The 19,325-nt window shown below is 44.2% G+C and overlaps 2 protein-coding genes across 3 annotated transcripts in view; one reads left to right on the plus strand and one right to left on the minus strand.

Moving 5' to 3' along the window:
* Window positions 1–668: 668 nt before the first annotated feature.
* MICOS10 (mitochondrial contact site and cristae organizing system subunit 10) lies at window positions 669–16,198 on the minus strand. Its single transcript, XM_032708723.1, has 4 exons — window positions 16,074–16,198; window positions 4,471–4,518; window positions 3,744–3,853; window positions 669–914 (listed from the first exon to the last, which is right to left on the minus strand). The coding sequence occupies exons 1-4, from the start codon at window positions 16,138–16,140 to the stop codon at window positions 906–908; spliced, it is 234 nt and encodes a 77-aa protein (XP_032564614.1). The 5' UTR covers window positions 16,141–16,198; the 3' UTR covers window positions 669–905.
* Window positions 16,199–16,281: 83 nt separating this feature from the next.
* The window catches only part of CAPZB (capping actin protein of muscle Z-line subunit beta), a 66,063-nt gene continuing 63,019 nt past the window's right edge, over window positions 16,282–19,325 (plus strand). Inside the window, exon 1 of one of the 2 annotated variants that reach the window (XM_032708701.1) lies at window positions 16,282–16,541. In XM_032708701.1, the coding sequence (XP_032564592.1) occupies window positions 16,455–16,541 (87 nt within the window). In that variant the 5' untranslated portion in view covers window positions 16,282–16,454. The remainder of the gene's footprint in view (window positions 16,542–19,325) is intronic. The other variant, XM_032708702.1, reaches the window with a different exon arrangement.

Here is a 19,325-nt window from a genome sequence, read left to right on the forward strand (position 1 = left end):
GAGTCAGGAGAACACCAGACAACATGCCAACAAGTCATCATGAGGACTGGGGTAAATGTAAAATAGAAGCGAAGCACTTGGACCAGTGACTTATCAAGGTAATAAAGAGCTTTAAATACTTGTGACCCACTCCCAGACACTGAAACCTCTCTATTGTCCCAATGAAGAGGGGGGAAAAAACAACCAGCCTCACAGGTAAGCTGAGAGCCAGACAGCATTAGCAGCTGCTTAATTCACCCACTATCTCAGGAAGTTTCAAACCTGGGTTGCTCCATGACCCAAAGCTACAAGAGACAGCACTGGCTTCCTGCATCAAACAGTTTGGATTTATCACTTTGGATTCCACCTCTTCTGAGACGACAAAACTCCAATTTTGAAGGGCAACTGTACAAACAGGACATAGGAATATTTATATTCCTCTCCACACACCGGCACAGGCAGCAGGGGTCTAGTGGGTGATTTATGAGGTGGGAATGATTCTTTGAACTGGCTGTCAGATGGGGGCTGGCTCTTGGGAGTGGGGAGGAACAGACGATGGGGCTCTTTGCTGAAGAGCTCTCCCAGTGGCTTTGGCCCAGGTGGCCCCAGATGCTGGGCATTCCAGATGAAGTGCTCTCCTTCCATTCTCTCTCTCTCTCTCTCACTCACAGACAAAGTCAACACACTAGAGAAGGCCATTTCTCCTTTATTTATTTCCCAGAAGAGCTCTCCCTTGCGCTTTTCAGACACTATACAAAACAAGCAACAGAACTTTGTTTCATATACAGAAACAGTTTGTTGGAGTATAAAGAGTTACTGGTGATTGTTACTGAAGAATGTTGGCTTATTCCAGGGGCACTTCAGTATTCCTGAGGAATAATCATTGATTTCTCCTTCCTTCCCACTGGGATAGTCTCAGCCATTAGTCACTGTTCCTGTAAAGCAAGAAGGTTTATATTATTAAAAAGCCATTTGGGTTCCTTACATTGAAGGTGCTGCAGGATGTAAAGCAAGTCATGGAGCTTTGTGACATTTCCAGGGGGTACAGGAACATTTTTATCCTTTGCTAGAGCAAGAAGTTGTGTATGGAGAAATGAAGCAGCTATTTTCATGCATAACCCTCCATTCTGATAAACTGGGTACTTCAAAAAACCCCAACGTTATTGTTCAAGTTAAGTGTTCACAGGCTGAAGAGAAATCAGACAGAAATAAAAGCCACAAAAGGCAGGTGGGAAGGCCGAAGTTGCCTTCTTGTATTCCTGCACATCAGTATAATCCACACTGCTAGCACAGTACAGGGTTATGGGTTTGGGTGATAATACAGGCTAAATAACCTGAAAAATGTCATCTTTTCCCCTTTGCAAGGAATCTAGGCCTTGTAGTTCACAGCCATAGCCATGAAATAATTGCTAGATGTTGGCTTCAAATTCAGCTGAAGTCACAGCGAAATCCATTTGATCAAATTACTTAAAAAGCTCTCAGAATCTTACGACCACAAATTAAACTTTTCTGCATTTTAAATAGTCTCTTGGTCTGGATGAATGGCTCCTGCATTGGCATTATAGTGTTTCATGATCAAATTTCTAACCCAAAGGATGGGCAGTGTGATGGTCCAAGTTACAGCCAGAATAGCTGCAACATCACTTTGTCATCTCCTGATTATTTGGTATTGTGAATGTTCTCTGTTCTTTTAAGAACTTGATCCTGAAGAATCAAGAATCCCAACTGGATAAAACCCTGAATAACCTCACAGCTGACCCCCATGACCTCCTTGAAGTCCTTTCCAACTCAAGTTATCCTGTCATTCTGTGAACTTGACAGGCTCAGAAAACTAGAAATAATTTTGTCCAAGTTAATCCGTGTTACATTTCTCTAATAAAGCTGATTTTCTTGCAGAATCTCTCAATTTGACAGGTTAACATTTGAACAGAACTCAGTTGTGTAAGGAAGTCCTACAGGGTTTAGTTATAACAAATTTTCTAGAAAAAAAACCAGATGAGTGATAATGCAACAATGTTTTCCATGTTCCTAACCAAGTGGAATGAAATAATCTGGTTGTAATAACCCTAGAGCCATTATCCATGACACAACATTTCAGAGGGAATTAATGACATTAACCATTACATGGCTTCATCCACGTTTTCCCTCTCTCAGCAGCCTCAAGCTCTTTGTGCCAAAGACAGTGTACTGGAAACTACGTGTCTAGTCTTGTGCCATGCAGGCAGCTGGGTGTCTTCTGGGAAGTGCCCTTTCAGTTATTTCATGCTTCCAAGGATCACCCTTGCTCCAGAACACAGATTTGTCCTTAATTCCAACAAAATCCCTTACTAGGCTGACCTGACACTCAGTTTTCTGCTGCCCAACATCCCTAGTAAGGAGCATCCTTGAATGAATAATGCTCTCTCAGAACATGTGAACAGGGCATCTATCACTCGTGAAGTCATAGACAGGCCATTCCAGCTTCTTTCTGGAGACATAAATTGGAGGAATACCCTCAGGATGATGTGGAAAGCTAACACATCCTAATGTTAACAAATCTGGCCAAAAGAATCATGCACAGATTTTTCATTCTGGGCAGCAGCTGGCAGTGCTAATCAGCTGCATCCAAGTCCCAGTTTCTCTACATTGCTCTCTAAAATATTTTATTCCCAGGAAGTTGTTCGAGAATCTTGCTATTGTTTCCCTTTAGCAGGCAGCTGGAGGAAACATTTGTAAGCAGGTTTGTCTGGTAGGGCTGCAGAAGGCTGGCAAAAGCTCATCTGCCAGTAAATTCAAGGAGGACCGGGCTCAACTTACAGCTCTAGATGAATCAGGAAATGCCTAAAAACACCTTCAGGCCTCGTCATCAGGCAGAGGAATAATATGGGAGCAATTTTTGCACTCCGTGTACTCCATGAAAAGCTTCTGGCAGAACATTTTACCTCAGTACTTTCTGAAGTGCTAAAGTAACTACAAATATATCCTGGTGGATGCCTCTCCACTGGTATCACTGAGTTGCTTTAAGCAGTCCATGGCTTTGTGGATCCAAAATGTGCACACACACCTTTTTTGTGTTCCAGATACTACAATAATAATTTACCATGAGAACAGCCCCAACTTTTACATGTGAAGAAATTAAAAAGATATTAACGGAGTCAGTTTGTGGACTTGGTGCACTGTAGCCAGTTTGTGAGTTCAAAAATGGATTCTGCTAATTAATCTATTTTAAAATATTTTATCTCAGCATGGTCAGTGATAAGACTGAGCTCATTGAAATGATCTTCAAAACTGTTTAAAGTGTACGGGTTTTTTCAGACTAGTTACTACACTACAATCCAGCCAAACAAGCCACAAAACTTACAAGTGATCAGTGTTTTCATGTTGAAAAAACCGCAAAAACCCCACTGGAGATCAAAGATCTGCTTCCACAGACAAATCTACCTGACACGCCTTTAAGTTTCTTCCCAGCTCATCTCTGAAGTCTGAAGAATCTTACTATTAGTTTAGTTCTTCTGACATGTATTTTTATTATAAACATTTTCAGGTTGTGGCAAAACCCACCTGCAGGATCTGTTAAACTAATTCCATGTATTCAGTCTAATTAAGTTTATGCTTAAACACACCGGTTATTAAAAATTTCTGAAGAGCTGGGGAACCACTCCTGCTCTGGCAACACGAGTTTCTTCTTACTAGTACTCCTTTGGGAAAGGCAGAGGAATATCCTTGTAAATGGCGTCTACCTCACAAATAATTACCAACCAACACAAACCAGCACTGGTACTTACTTTTACAAATTTACCATGGAGAAGATATGGAGACTGGAAGTCGTGTTGACAATTGGAATAAGCCATTCCTAACCCCATCCCTGACCCAAAAGCAATAGGCCATGTCTTTCCTGTGGGGGAGAATAGAGAGGGCAAGCAGAGGGGGCAAATCAAAGTCAAGGAAAGCTGTTTGTTATATATTGTTATATATTGTTATACAAGCACTAAGAAAGACTAAGTTACTAGAAGATGCGTATTATGCACTTTCGTTCTACGAGTCAAGAATCAGCTACAAACCAGGGCACTGGAGAAGAAGAAGAGTATCCGTAAGACATCACATCTGGAATTTAACAGAGAGCAAGCTCTGAATCCAATGTATTACTGAAAATCATTCCATTACCAAAGCATAACTAAAGAACTAAGATCAGTTTTAAAACCCTGGAAAGACTGGCATAAACTGATGTCTAGACACATGGCTCCGGCGATTTGGCTCAGGGTCTCCTGCAATTCCAGGATTTGAGCTGAGCACAGGAGGAGCTCGGAGAGGTGCCATGGGTAACAACCTTGTTACACAACAGTTGAAAGTTTGGGGAACTCCATTTCAACAGAAAAGACAGGGCAAATAATAGAAGAATTGGTCTAGCATGCTGATTAAGTTTTATACACCTCTAAGGCTTCTTGGTTTTAAAATATACCTACAACAGATGGGAACTGGGAAACCAGGCATCAGGATCACTGCAGTACTTACTTTTGAAGAAAATGACTGAGAAAACAATTCCTAATCCAAATCCAGCACCTGCAACAAGAAATGCGGTCAGTGAGTGAGGATTAATATAATACAGAATAATGGAAAATTATTTCATTCTTTACAGCAATTCTCTGTTCCAACTCAGGAGTATCAGACTATGAATATCTGACTATGTGTAATTTCAGCACACCGAACTTTTCTTAAATAGCAATTCTGAAAAAAAACAATTCTTGTTTTTTAAGTAACTGTAAGCAGCTGATTCAGATTAGAATCCCAACATACACAATAAGTACATTATCAGAAAGATTTGGGAAACAAACCAGACTCTCATCCCAGGGAAAGTTCCTAAATTTCTGTCACCATCTACAACATGGAATTAAGATTTATTTGGTTCATTGTCAGCAAATGAGAAACACTTAAATGAAAACTTATTGTGTCCTTGAGCTTTAGATTTTGCAGATGAATATCTCAGTGTACTTCGTTTATCTCACTACTTTAACTGCTTCAATGTGTGTCCTGAGGGCAGCAGAACTTTAAAGCTTTGTGTTATTCTATCCCTTACAAAGAAAGCTCCAGGCTGCTTATCTTTCACATCCACAACATTCATTATGGAGCATATTTAAACACATTAGGAATGAATGACTTTTCACATCCTTAATACTATATATAGAAATAAGTGCAGCAGTTGAAAAAAAAAGTATCCAGAATCATTAAAACACTCAGCATATTTAAAAATAATTTTTGCTTTCCTTGGAAGGTGAGCTTAGGATTTTCTGCAAGAAGTCAGGCAAGTCTGCAAAACTCCTCTCAAGACCCAATAAATGTAACAGTGAAAACTTGCAGCTGAGTGGGCAAATTCTACCTTTAATTTTATGCACTAAAGACAAGAATTTTAGATAAGGCATGGAAATACAGAAGTTTTTTAAAAAAGGAAAAAAAAAATCAGTCATGCATATGCTTGTTAAAAAAAATAACCAACAGTTTCAGGTTTATTTTGCAGCAAACACATCCTGTTATGGGTTTCAATTCTCTCCTTGCAATACAACAAATGTAATTTAAGTGTAACAAGTTTATTAATTAAAATACATCTCTTTTTTTATATTCCTAAAAGCATGTGATCCTTACTTAAGATCCTGTTGGACACATTACTTGAGTCCAGAAAAATGCCAAGAAATCCTGTACCCTCTTGGCATATAGGATGAGGCTTCTTTCTTTTAAGTTTTCTTTTGCTCTTCAAACCTTTCTCCTTGCAAAAAGTATATTAATGGTAGTTTCTACTGGGGAACAGTTTACTCAAACAATGCTTAATACATCATTGTACATTAGGATGCACCACGTAGTACATTAACTAAGCATTCCACGTTTTTTATTGATTATGAAACCTTGAATATTAGAACAGAGGTGACCAAACATGATCCGAATAAACCTCCTTATGTGCACTCTCGTTAGTGCTTTACTATCTGTACTTACTGAGAGCTGGAAATAAGAGTTGATTTGAAATCTCTTCATTTTACTCCAGATTTCAGTTGTGCCAGAGGTAACTACTTTACCAGGTCATTCCAGCTTCAGGGTAGCCTCACAAAACATGCAGCGCAGGAAGAGCTTTGACCGCCCGCCAAGTGCTCCTGACATAACTCCCCCAGACATTTTCGAGCCCAAGCACTTCGCACAAGGTCAGGTTTTCACTCTAATCATTTGCACAGCTAAGGGAAAGTCTCGGAGCCTCGGATGTCTGTTCAGAGCTCCAGGGTTTTTCTGCATTTCAGACAGTAACAGATTCACTCCTTGGAGCACCTCCCACAAACGCGTCTCACTTCCCGGGGTTCGTACAGAGCCTGGCAGAGACATCAGGCATTCCTGGAGCCGTGGCTCCCCATGCTGATTCCCCCTCTCCAGCACAGCCTTCCTTTGGTACCTTTGCTACAGCCCGCTGGTGCTGGCTCTCCCAGAGTGTTTATGCCGTTAAGGATAATTACTATCTCCTAGAATCCATTCAAGGGACTCGTGTTTGGTCCTCTGACCACCTCCTCTGCCAGCCTGTTCCTACAATCCAGGTCGTGCTGCCGGTTTGGTTTGGGCTGTTGTACTTTAGGACTCAGAAGGACTTTCTGGAGGGAATTCTTTCTGCTCAGTCAGCACCAGGTGTTTGAGCTGCCCCAGTTCAGCAGGGCTGCCCCGAGGGAGAGATGCCAGTCCTAGGCTTCCTGTCCCCAGGAAGATCCCCTCTGCCGACCCAAACAGTTGAGCCAATGGATGAGAATTTATGCACAGGATGACAAATCCTGCATCATCTGCATGCACAGCCTGGGCAGTTTCTAATGTCACCACATTTTCCACCAGTCAAACCCAAATTCTTCTCACTAGCCTCGTGGTGAACTGTTCACATTTTTGTCTCAAGACAACCCTGCACTAAGGAAGCAACAGTAATTAACACAGTTTCTTTCCATCTGCTTCCAGAAATCATTCATTATCTCATTTTCTCTTCACCTCCTTCAGATGCTCTCTCATATTACAAGCCCTCAGTGAGGGCTCCACACAGATGCCATCAATGCTGCTTCCTGTTGGCCATGGGGGAAGCTACAGGATATGCTTAAAAGGTGAAAAATTTATTTCTGTCAACTACAATTCAGCCTAAGCCCAAAACAAAAACTAGGCCTTGCCCCACGCCAACACCACTGTTAAGCAGATGTGGTCCAGCATGACTGACTTTAGAACACTCTGTTTTTCCTAAGAAAGTTTTTTTCTGAAGCAGCTAATTTGAAGGGAATGTTCTTTTTCATGAAAACGCAATTTTTGTGCAATTTTAGAGGCCATGACTGCACCCTGTTCCAGTGGGAAGGGGAGCACAGTGACAATTAGTACAAAAAGATGATGGTAAGATAGCTAAGGCCTTGTTTTAAATAATGAAAATGCTACAGAGAAGTGAAGGAAATCTTACAGCTAATGGGTTTTGGTTTTCTGTACAAGAAGGCAACTTGAGAAACAGAGCAAAAAAAAAAGAAAAATGTACCTTAGCTTTCCTCATCTCAAAGGTAGTTGAGTTCACTCCTCTCCTACTGAGGCACAGTAGGACACTGTGCAGCTAACTGTTCTGATCACCATGCCCTGCCAACAATAAACACCAAATTTGCCCCCTCACATCAACCAGTGCACATACAGCATTTGCTCTCTTCTACTTGGTTTTAACATTTAAAAATTGGTTTTAAGTTAAACCCAGACCCTTCAGCTACATTGAATTCCTTAGCCCATCTGGTTAAGAACCTCTTTCTGCAGATAGTTTGTCACTCGTCTTCATTCCACTAGAAAGTATTTGTGGTTATGTGGTCATTTCCTGTGTCTCCAGGACCACAGGGGAGCAAAACCATCTTGCCTCGGGAGCAAAGTAATGCATTTCACTTTAATTCTATATAAAGTTACACCAGAGATAAACAAAGGCCGAGCTGTGGATGAGTTTTACAGGTTTAAGTTCTCACATGCTCAATTACCTTTTAAAGAGGCAACATGTTGCTTCAAAGGGCCTCCCACCTGACCAGGGGACACTCCAGCTGTTCCTCCTAAAGACCAGCACCTCTAGGCCAGGCTTTAACTTCATAACAATAAAACATGAAAGGTTTATCTTACAATAAAAACAAACGAACATGGAAAAGCAAAGGGCTTGATTTTTTTCCCCCCTCCCTTTCTTGCATGACAGACTCTTTGGAGGAAAAGGCCACAGGAAGCAGTACAATGCATTTTTCACCTTCTCTGACAGTTTAAAATGTTTAACTAGAAAAACAGTCTCTTCCACCCCACATCTGTCACTTCAGCCTACACTCATTTACAGTGTCAACAGGGGACAGGACAGTTCTGTGGACATCGCACTCCCACTCCCTGGGACACGTCCTGGTCGCACAGACCGGCACAGCCACACGGAATTGGGATTAGGCACCAAGCCCAGTCTCCAAAACTTTCTCATTTAACTTGTTTTTTGGCTCTTACACCTTCCAAGAAAAACGTCCCGGTACTTCAAATCAACCTCACACACAGGAGAGCACGTGCCATATACCCAACAGGACATCATAAAAGTGTCTGAGAGAAATACAAATCTTCAGGATGGGCTCCTGCCCCACAAGAACATCTGGGAAAAGCTGTTTCTATAAATTTAATCAACAGTCCCTCCAAGAACTGTTCTACACAGTTCTCTCCTAGGCTACCCAAGTAGCTCTGGGTTGAGGCAGCTTTAAGACAGCCACACCTACATGGACTTCGCTTGAAACTTAAAATAGAAGGATTAAAATACACTCCTTGACATCTGGCAGATGTGTTGCTATTACTATAGCAGCTGGAAGGTTTTCAATTACTTAATCTGACAAAAAGAAAACTATTATTTGCCTTTGCCATTCCTCACACACAAAGACAAAACCTGAGAGCTTCAGCCTTCAATCCCACTTCAACAAGATCCATAGAAAAGTGCTTTGCACTTTGCAAAACTAGGGAAGAACATACACCAGGGCCTTCACTTAGCACCAGTTAGAAATACGAGGCCATGAAATCACTTATTTATGGAGAGCATAAATAAGCAGATTCTTAGCAAGGTCTTAGTGGCAGGAATCGGATTTTCTTCAAACACCAACTCTGAAGCTTTCATTCCCACCTCTCCTGTGGTGTGGATTGTTTATGTAGCAGACAGAAAAATGAGCAAGGACAGTGGAAGAAAATATGGTAAAATTATATCCCAAGTTCTTGATGAAGAAGAAGAAAAAAGCATGTTTTGTTTTCTTCTAGCATGTGACTGTAGTAACACAGAATATTTAGAATAACAGAATATTAGTATCCAAATATCATTATAATAAAAAATCCTGACATTCTTTCAGGGGGATGGTTTCACCTTTAAGCACTTGTGCAGGTCAAACACTGCCTGAAGGCAAACCTTGGATAAACATCAGCACTTCTGCAGAGGGACAGGCAAGAAGTGCCTGTGATCTACCAAGGAATCACAGCAATAACCTTGGAGTGGACCAGAAACTTTTCATCCTCACAGTGATGGATGAGCTGTGAGACCTGAGGGCACAAACATTTCCTCCCTCTTTTAAAATGGGAAGGGGAGAGGAGCAGAAGCTGCTCATTGAGAAGACAATGCAACTTTACTGTGAGGGTGGTGAGGCCCTGGCACAGGTTGCCCAGAGAAGCTGTGGCTGCCCCATCCCTGGAAGTGTTCAAGGCCAGCTTGGATGAGGCTTGGAGCAACCTGGGCTAGTGTAAGGTGTCCCTGCCCATGGCATGTTCATCTAATTGAACAAGATGAGCTTTAAGGTCCCTTCCAACCCAAAACACTCCATGGTTCTACAATCAATATTGCAGCAAGCTTTTAGACAAATCAGGGCTGCACTCCGTTTAGAAGCACATATGTGAGAAATCAGCAAGACACTCATAATACAGAAAATACACCTCTGACAGGAAACTTTACCTTCCCTTACTATAATAAAATATTCTGCTAATGACAACAATAGCATTGGTAAAAAGAAAAGTTTAGCAGCAGTAAACACATCCACATTTAGGGCTTTTGTAGTCTATGAGGGTTGGAAATGATGGTGCTTCACACCCATCCAACACAGCCTGGCCAGTACTGACGTCTTCTGGCCCAGCTCAGAAACAGAGGCAGTTTAGAGCAACAAGAGTTTGGGGGCATCTCACCGGCAGGAATGATGAAGAAAGGAGCCTGATCCTTCTCAAACCCCTCACTACTCATTGATTATCAAGGATGTGCCAGCATCCTTGATAATGATAAAATTCCTGAAAGGATTTTCTCAGAGAACTGTTTCTGATATAACAAGGAACAAAGAGTTGTTCCCACCTACTGCTGTAACTTCTCGAGGACCAAATAAGAGGTGTAAGATGTCACTTGGCTCCAGCCTCTTTCCTCCGAGTGGTGTCACTGTGTGCCAACTCCCAGAAGAGGCACAGCTGGCACCTCACCAACGCACTAATGCAGGGGACCAGGAAGTCAGAGCACTCTGGATTCATTTCCAGCGGAGCAGAGCTTAGGACGTCTGGGGTTTGCAAACACTGCACGAGCAGATGGATGTCACAGCTTTTTCCTCACATTTTCTTGCACCAAAGGACACCAAGAGCAGGCTGGAAGAGTCAGGGAGCTGGTCAGGCACTCCTAGGCAGGGCACAGCTCCCTGACTCACTAGGGTGGGCAGCCAAGAGGAACAGCAGGGCACAATGCAGTTAGGAGGAGACCTGGATTCCTAAAGTTTTTCCTAGCTTTTTCTTCCAACAGAAGATAACAGCCCCTTAATTTATAGGTGGTCATTGTATTCAGAACTCTGCTAACATCAGAACTAAATACTGCTGTTAGATTTTTGACTAAAAGCCTGTTCTTGGAACAGCATTCATCCACCTCTTCCAAAGAAAACATTTTTTGTTGTCTGTGCTGCCTCCCTGCACAGCCTGAGCCATGAGCAGTTAATATTTACACTACTTGGTCTGCAGGACACAACAAGTAGAGTTGGATCTTATGTAGGACAAAGGAAAAGAAGTTGGGGTTACAAACGAAGCTCACACAACAATGCAGTTGTGTGCTCACATAATATCCATGTTCTCCACTACTAAAAACAAAACACCAAAGGAAGAACAAGCCTTTTGACCCAGTAGCTAAGACTGGATGGTCACATGACAATTGCCAAGCAAAAAAACACTTCAAAACAGGAATGTCAGGATTTTTGTATATTTAGATAAAGTCTAATCCGGTTTTCAGAAAGTATAATCAAGTTTTATCATTATATAGACTGACTTTATCCTATTCATAACCATGTGAAGGATTATTTAAAAACACTGACATTGCAATCCATACAATGATTCTTTCTGAAACATCCAATCTGTGGAATGACTCAAACAATACAATTTGCCATTAACAGAACAGCTATTCAAGCAGGCCAGATGATGCAAGCCAGAAAAAATCATGTTAACAGTTGCAGGAGAATTCAAAGTGCCCTTTTCTCTTAAAAAAAAATCCCTATTAAATGGAAATTAGAAGCGTTTTATTTGCAGATGTCAAAACAGAGGATTAGAGGAAAATGAACATCGCTACAACTGGGTTATTTACAAGCTTCCAGGCTGCATTTTGGTCAGTCACAGAAATACATCAAAACATTTCTCTCCTTAAAAAAAAAAAAAAAAGAACTTCAACACAGCAACTTCACACACAAGAGGTCAAGAAACAAACAGCTTTCCTAGGATTACCTTTCAGTAACAGCGAAATTACAGTGCTCAACTCCTTTAAAACTACAACAGCTTCAAAACAAACCAAGACATGCAGGCACACAAACCTCCCTCCCTACTGCTCATACTCTTTATTGCCTCTCTGTCCCCTGGAAACAGCTTATAATAATAATTTGTCCAAAATTACAGCCTCGCAGCAAAAAACAGCTGTCAGTCTTTAGTGAGTAATTGTCTTTCCAAATAAACAGACGTGAACTATCAATCAGTCAAACAAAAAAACCAACCCTTTGAACAGGGTTTGGAGCCTGCAGGATCGAGGAAGAGCACAACACTACCTACTTCACCGTCCCTCCTCTGCACAGCTCTACTGATGAGAAGGAAAAAATGGCTCTGAAGCCCGGGGCAGATACAGGAGTTTAGAAAGGTCTGCAGGCTGGGAAGAAAAAGAAAGTCACTGCAGTTTGATTCTCCTTCCCCACACATGAACAAGCAACTTTTCTGTAAAAAAGTAACACATAGCTTTTCTATATGAAAAAAATCAGTATCAGGATGAAAGAGGGAACAGAAAGTTAAATTATTTAAATGACTGCGCGGGTGAAAAGACTTAGGAATAGCGCAAAGCCACAGCCAGCACGACCTCGATCACCCATCGGAAACCTCCTGGTCAGCCAAGAAAGCACAACCCAGTCCCTTTACACACGCACTGCTCACAGCTACATTTGGAATGGAAGGGGAACAAAACCACCAAGACCCATCCCCATCGTGACCAAAACAAATAAATATCAGTCCTAACAAAAAGGAGGTGAGCACCTAAACTCCATTAAACAATAGCTCAATGTTTTGTGCAGGCATAAAGACGTTTACTTACTCTTTGAAATTAAATACTGCCTTAACAATGCCTGACAGCATTCTCTGTTTGGAACTAACAGAAAAAAGTTCACACCAAATTACAAGACACACACAGGTAGCGACTAAGAGCTCAAAAACATAATGCAGCATTTCAAAGGATGGAACACAAGATAAATATTTATTTTGGACGTTTTAGTGGCAGGAGATCAAGTTTTTTCCAGAAGCTCCATCTCCAACTAAAACAGTGCAGCACAACTACAAACACAGCTAACTACAAACACCGGCATAGTGGGAATCCTGAAGGACTAATATTTAAAAGCAGATTATTGCTAATAAAGCCAGCCCAAGAGCTCTACATCCCTCTCTTCTGTTTCCCGTGTCCCTCTAGCCCTCAAACTAATTCACAGGAGTTATCTGTCCAGAGTTCTCATGGACTCTGGGAAGTGTCCCACATGCAAGGCTTCAGAAATTCAGTGCTTCCGTTTATTTAGAGAGTTTGGAATGGGGAAACACACAGCTAATCACAATGTTTGTTTTTCCCCAGCCACTGGCTGGAAAGATTTCCCTGGCTGTAGCACTCAGGATGTAAAGGAGCATTTGGGAAGGAAACCGTGGCCACAAAAAGGAAAACTGACAAAAAAGTACAAAGTTTACCAAATCTCATATCCCAGGTAACAACTAACTAAATTCTCAAGTAAAAAAGTTTATTTTTTTTTCTTTCCAGTATAACAACCTCCCTTGACAGTTTATTGGAAACTCCAGCAAACTTTGCAGTAATATTACAAAACCAATCACCACAACCACGCAAGGCTTTAATGTCCCTGCAGAGCAAACTATCATTCTTACTGGGATAGCCTGGGAAAATCTACGTTGTCAGCACACAGCTTGGGCACTGACTCACTTCACATTTAAAGGCCATCATCATCTTCAGTCACAAACTACTGGAGTATGAAGCAATTTTGGGGCTGCTCTGACTTCCCAAGTTCATCCCAAGTCATTTGCTGGTAATACCAAGGAGGAGGTTGTCAGCACAGATGTTTCAGTTACCGATCAATTGTAAAAGCACACAAACCAGAAAAATGCTCTCGCTCACAAAGAGTGTCCCAGCCCATCACAGTGGATTTGGTAATAAATTAAAGAGCTGCTAATCACAATGCATGTCACAGTGCACGTGACCTTTTTAGGCAATCCAATGAAATACATGAATCTTTACTCAATGCCACTGTGAAGCCAACACTGGGAATAAATCCTTGGCCTAGAGCACTCAAGCACGAGGCAAAGTATATTCCCTTTCTTCTGCTGCCATTTTAGGATGGAAGAAAACACCAAATTAAATAGCAAGGCCTGCTGAAGGCACTGGCTGTATCAAGTGCAGGTGACACCAATCTGGGTGGTGCAGACACACCTGAAGGACAGGGCCATCCAAGAGGACCTGAACGAGCTCAAGCAGTGGCCCATGGGAATCTCATGAGGCTCAACAAGAACAAGTGCTGGTCCTGCACCTGGGCTGGGGAACAACACGATGGAGAACAGCCCTGGGAGAAGGACTTGGGGGTGCTGGTGGGTGAGAGGCTGGACATGCCCTGAAAGTGTCCTGGGCTGATCCCCCAGTGGGCAGCAGGGGGGGATTCTGCCCCTCTGTCCCCTCAGGTGGGACCCCCCTGCAGAGCTGCCTCCAGCCCTTGGGGGCCCAGCACAGGAAGGACGTGGAGCTGCTGGTGCCAGTCCAGAGGAGGCACCAAGAGGATCAGACGGATGGAGCAGCATTGCTGGGAGGAAAGGGTGAGAGAACTGGGATTCTTCAGCCTGGAGAAGAGAAGGTTCCAGGGTGACCTAATTGTGGCCTCCCAGTATCTGAAGGAGCCGACAGGTAAGGTGGAGAGAGACTTTTTACAAGGGCCTGAAGTGACAGAACAAGGGGGAATGGCTTCAAACTGATAAGAGAGTAGGTTTAGATTGGATACTAGGGATAAATTCTTCCCTGTGAGGGTGGTGAGGCCCTGGCACAGGGTGCCCAGAGAACCTGTGGCTGCCCCAGCCCTGGAAGCGCCCAAGGCCAGGTTGGACGGGGCTTGGAACAACCTGGGCCAGTGGAAGGTGTCCCTGCCCATGGCAGGGGGTGGCACTGGATGAGCTTTAAGGTCCCTTCCAACCCAAACCAGTCAGGAATTCTGTGAAGTCAACCCTATATTTACTTCTTTCAGCCTCCAGGAGAGAGGATGTACAGGATTCCTACATGTACAGCTGCAGCATGGAACAAGCTCCTGTTTATAATCTGGCATACTTAATATTTTATGATAAAGCAACCAATGCTATGGAAATATAAACTATCTGGATATGTTTGTCAGACAAACCTGAATAGAATTTCATAAGGAAAAACACTGCTCTGGAGCACTTGACACTTTCCAAAGGTCTGTTATAAACAATGGGAGTTTCAGTTTACTTAAAATTATTAAACATCTTTTCTAATGGAAAAGTATTAGGCAACTAAAACCCCCGAGTTCCTCATCAGCTTTCAAGCACAAGACCACTAGAACAAGAAGTAATAAACATTCATGTTCCCCAGATATTACTTATGGTTGTAAAAGAGACATCTGCACCAACGTGGAATGAATACCTTGCGTGTCAGACGCTGCACTTCTTGCTCTATACGTTGAATTAAAGTTTTGAGTTTGTAAACACATTTTGTGAAGGCAGAAGCTCTGACTAGTGTCACTTGGCAGCCAGTCACAGGGTGAGCACCGAGCTTGCAGTCACCATCCTTGGTAAAACTCGCAGGACTCAGTGAAACCTTACAAATGTTTTGTTGCAGACCTGAAGCGCTACAGGCCTGTGCACAGCCCGAACTTTAAGGACAAATAAAATCGGAAAAAACAACAGAACTGGTCCCCTACTTAAAGAAAAGGCAGAACTGCAGTCCCACGGCTGGGACATGGACAGAGCTTCTCAATGTCACAGTCCACACACTGTACCCAGTAACACGTGCCAGAGCTCTCCGCGTGTCACGCTGCCTACTGCTTTTAATAAACACAGCCTCCCTGGTGCACTGAGTGATGTGAACAGCTCTGCACGGACCGAGCTCAAACCCACGGCCGCAGCGGAGCCGAAGGCAGGCAAGGTCGCTGCACGGCAGGACCAGCTGTGCCTGCCCGGGGCTCATTCATTCCGGGCGGGAGCCGTCCCACATTCCGCACGGAAACCTCTCCTCTTCAACTCAGTGAGTACCCAGAGGTCGAGCACGCCCGGGCTGCGCTGAGCCGGGAGCGGGCCCGCCGGGGGTCCGAGTCCGCGGCCAAGGTCACCTTGCCGGGCCCGGGGTCCCCGGCTCTGCCCGACCGCGGGGGCAGCGCTGAGGGCGGATCCTCCGCGCCACCCGCGCCCCGTCCGGGGACACAGCCGCCCTGAGGCGAGCCCGGGCCGCCGGAGGGCACCGGGCCCCGCGCCGCGGGGACGCGCGGGGGGCCGCTCCCGCAGTTTCGGAGCGCCCGGGCGGCCGTCGCCGCTCTTCCCCGCGCCGTCTCGCCCCGCCGAGCCCGCGCCGCCCTTACCCAGCTTCACGGCCGAGTCCGCCACACACCGGTCCCACTTCCTGCCCAGGTCGCCCTCCGACGCCATCTTGCCCGTCCCCTCGCCTCCTCCCCCGCGCAACTCTCGCGAGACCCGAGGCACCACCGCTTGCTCGCGGCGGCAGATCTCGCGATAGTTCTCCCGCTGCCGTTGCCATGGTTACCGGCGGGCGGGCGTCATGGCCACAGCGCCCGACCTTGGGCCCGGCCCAAAATCCCCCTTTTCCCCGTAGGATTCGGCCCAAAACGCCGTTTGCCCCATAGGGCCCGGCCCGGCCCGGCCCGGCCCCAGCCCGTCCTGGGCACCATCTTTCCGCCTAGAGTTCCCGCTGTGGCCTTGTTAGCCCTCGTCTCCCTCAGGCTATGGCAGCATTCCCATCTCCTCGCAGGTCCCCGCGTTGGGCCCACAGCGGCCGCTCCGCTGCCCTCAGCGCTCTCGCCTCAGCCGTGGTAAGAACCCACCTGTGCTGCAGGACAAAGTCTCTCACTGCAGGGTTGGGTACATCCACTGGACACATTCCCGTGTAAGTTTTTCCTGGCAGAGGTCCTGCATCACCTCAAGATGAGGAAGAACTTTATGCTGAGGGTGGCAGAGCACTGGAACAGCTGCCCAGGGAGGGCCTGGATTCTCCCTTTCTGGAGACATTCCAAACCCACCTGAACACGTTCCTGTGTTGCCTGCTCCAGGTGACCCTGCCTTGGCAGTGGGGTTGGACTGGGGGATCTCCAGAGGTCCCTTCCAACACCAACGATTCTGTAATCTGTGCTGTCTGGCCTCATCAGGCCTTGAAATAAGGTCCAGGCTTGTGAAAAAACAGCTATTGTCAATCCCTGTTGATGTCCCAGAAATCACCTCATTTTATGAGCAACCCAGGCCCCCTATCATCCTGTTTATTTGGGAAACGGAGCTGAATAATGTTAGCAAGATCATTCTGTCATATTCAAGAAGTTACTCCATACAAGAAGTTGATAATTAGAATTACAAAATCATGGGATGGTTTGGGTTGGAAAGGACCTTAAAGCTCATCCAGTGCCACCCCCTGCCATGGGCAGGGACACCTTCCACTAGCCCAGGTTGCTCCAAGCCCCGTCCAACCTGGCCTTGGACACTTCCAGGGCTGGGGCAGCCACAGGTTCTCTGGGCACCCTGTGCCAGGGCCTCACCACCCTCACAGGGAAGGATTTCTTCCATATATATATATATATATATATATATATATATACACACTATTTTTTCCCCCTAATTTTAGAGTTTGTGGGAAGGGTTCCCAATTATTTATGGGATGTTGGCCACCCTGAACTGTGCTACAGCTTTGTGGAGCCAGGAGCATAAGTGTGAATGTCTTCAAAGCTACTGTAATGAATTTTATGTTGCAAATGTTGTGTAGGCTGGCTGGAAGGCATTCTCTAGAAGCCTTGTGAAAAAACACAGGGTGTTTTTCAAGTACTAATGTTCCCATTCACACTGTGAGACAATTTTTAGCTGTGGTTACTTGTTTAAGTGCTGGCAGTTTTCTTTATCAAGGTGGAGGAGGCTCTGCTGTTTCATAAAACTGGAAGTTCTTTAACAAGTCCATTACAGACTAAGGCAACAAATAGAAGTGAAAAGTCCCTGAAGTTGGCACAATTTTATTAAGTTGTGTTTTTTGAGGTCTTTCATTTGTCATAAAAGTATAACTGGTCTTGATCTGGAGTAAACATGGAAGATTTTTTACCTTTAATTGGTTTAGTTCAACTTCTTCACATGTCACTGAACAACCACAATTACCTTTTATTTTTACTTAATTATAAATATAAATGGCTGCTTTTAAAACTTTTTTTTTGAAAGGCACATGGTTAAACTGAGCCCTTGGAGGTTCAAGAGGTTTCCCTGGAGAAGGCAATTCTTGTTCTCTAAGGGGATCTTCATTTTCTCTTCCTCCCCCTGCAATTTGCTCAAATCAGTCTGCGTTGCTGCATAGTTGGTATCCAAAATAGAACCATGCATCGAGTTACTTATAAAAATATCAACATGATCCAGCAGTTTTTTCCCTGAATGGAGACAGAAGTGTTTTCTGAAACCACTGGCCCAGTGGTGCCAGCTCCACCCTCCCATTTCCTAACAGCTCTGGAAAATATCAAGAGGGGAAAGATAACTTGAAGCCTCCAAATAATTCTTGAATTTTCATCCCCAAAATTAAATTCCTGAGGGCAGTGTTTAAAACCAACACAGAAATGTGGTCTTCTCTTGGCAAAAACAAATGTTCAGTGCAGGCCAGTGTAGTCTCACTTCACACTTACTCATTTTCAGGCTTTTGGACTCCCTGGAAAGCTCTGTTTTTTGGGATGAAGGAAGCGGTGGTGAGCAAGGTGCTTCATAGAGGGTCATTGCTGTGTCTCAGTGTATCCTGACAGCCTCACCTCAGAACTGGTGCATTAAACCCTTTCCAAGGGGATGGAATAGTTCAGGGTAATTGTTTTGAACGTTCAGCTTTCTTTAGAAAAATCACTCTACTGCTTTTAAATCCCACAGTCACTGAGTGATCAGAGGGGGCTCTGGAAAACGTTATCCATTAAGGATCTAGAGTGCATTCTCTGCACCCCTTCCCACCCCAGGGAAAAATTAAGGCAGAGGGAATGTGTCCAAAGACAGGCTTTTCTCTCCATTGCTATAGTTACTTGGCAATTAGACCCTTGCAGTGCAATATTGAGTATTTATTGTTGTGAGACTCCAAGGTGATGTTTAGAATGTGCAGTTTTGAAAAACCTTCCTTGCATTTTACAGCCCAGCATGTGTTGTCCCAGGGTTCCTTCCCTCCCTTCTCCCCTCACGCTCTCTTCTCCTTTCTTTCCAGTAAATAAATGTATAAAAGAATAGAGGAGGCTGAATGAAGCCAGAAAGCTTCAAAATAATTGCTGTATTTCTCTGATGGAATTAAACTTTTAGTATGTTCAGAGCTTGTAGCATCAGTTTTCTTAACTGTATACCTGGCTTGAGTTGTGTATGGAATTAGGAAGATTCCTCACAGACTAGGAGTTAGATATGGGTTAGGTTTTCAGCAGGTGGCCATCAGACAACCCAGAGGCAGGACTGGGAATCTCAGATGAATAAGTACAACTATTTTTCATCAAAATTGCTCTTTCCCTGGTGTGTAGTGGAAGAAGCCATGCAGAGGGCACGGCCAGTGCTGTGGCCAGTTCTGGGCCTCTCACTTTAAGAAGGACATTGAGATGCTGGAGCATGTCCAGAGAAGG

This window comes from Chiroxiphia lanceolata, chromosome 22 (genome assembly GCF_009829145.1).
Source record: "Chiroxiphia lanceolata isolate bChiLan1 chromosome 22, bChiLan1.pri, whole genome shotgun sequence".
In the NCBI taxonomy this organism is placed as follows: Eukaryota; Metazoa; Chordata; class Aves; order Passeriformes; family Pipridae; genus Chiroxiphia; species Chiroxiphia lanceolata.

Coding starts and splice junctions, on each gene's coding strand:
- MICOS10 (XM_032708723.1), bottom strand. CDS start 16,140: ATGGCGTCGGAGGGCGACCTGGGCAGGAAGTGGGACCGGTGTGTGGCG. Junction 4,519..16,073: donor GGACTCGGCCGTGAAGCTGG/GTAAGGGCGGCG, acceptor TTCTTGTTGCAG/GTGCTGGATTTGGATTAGGA. Junction 3,854..4,470: donor CTCAGTCATTTTCTTCAAAA/GTAAGTACTGCA, acceptor TCTCCCCCACAG/GAAAGACATGGCCTATTGCT.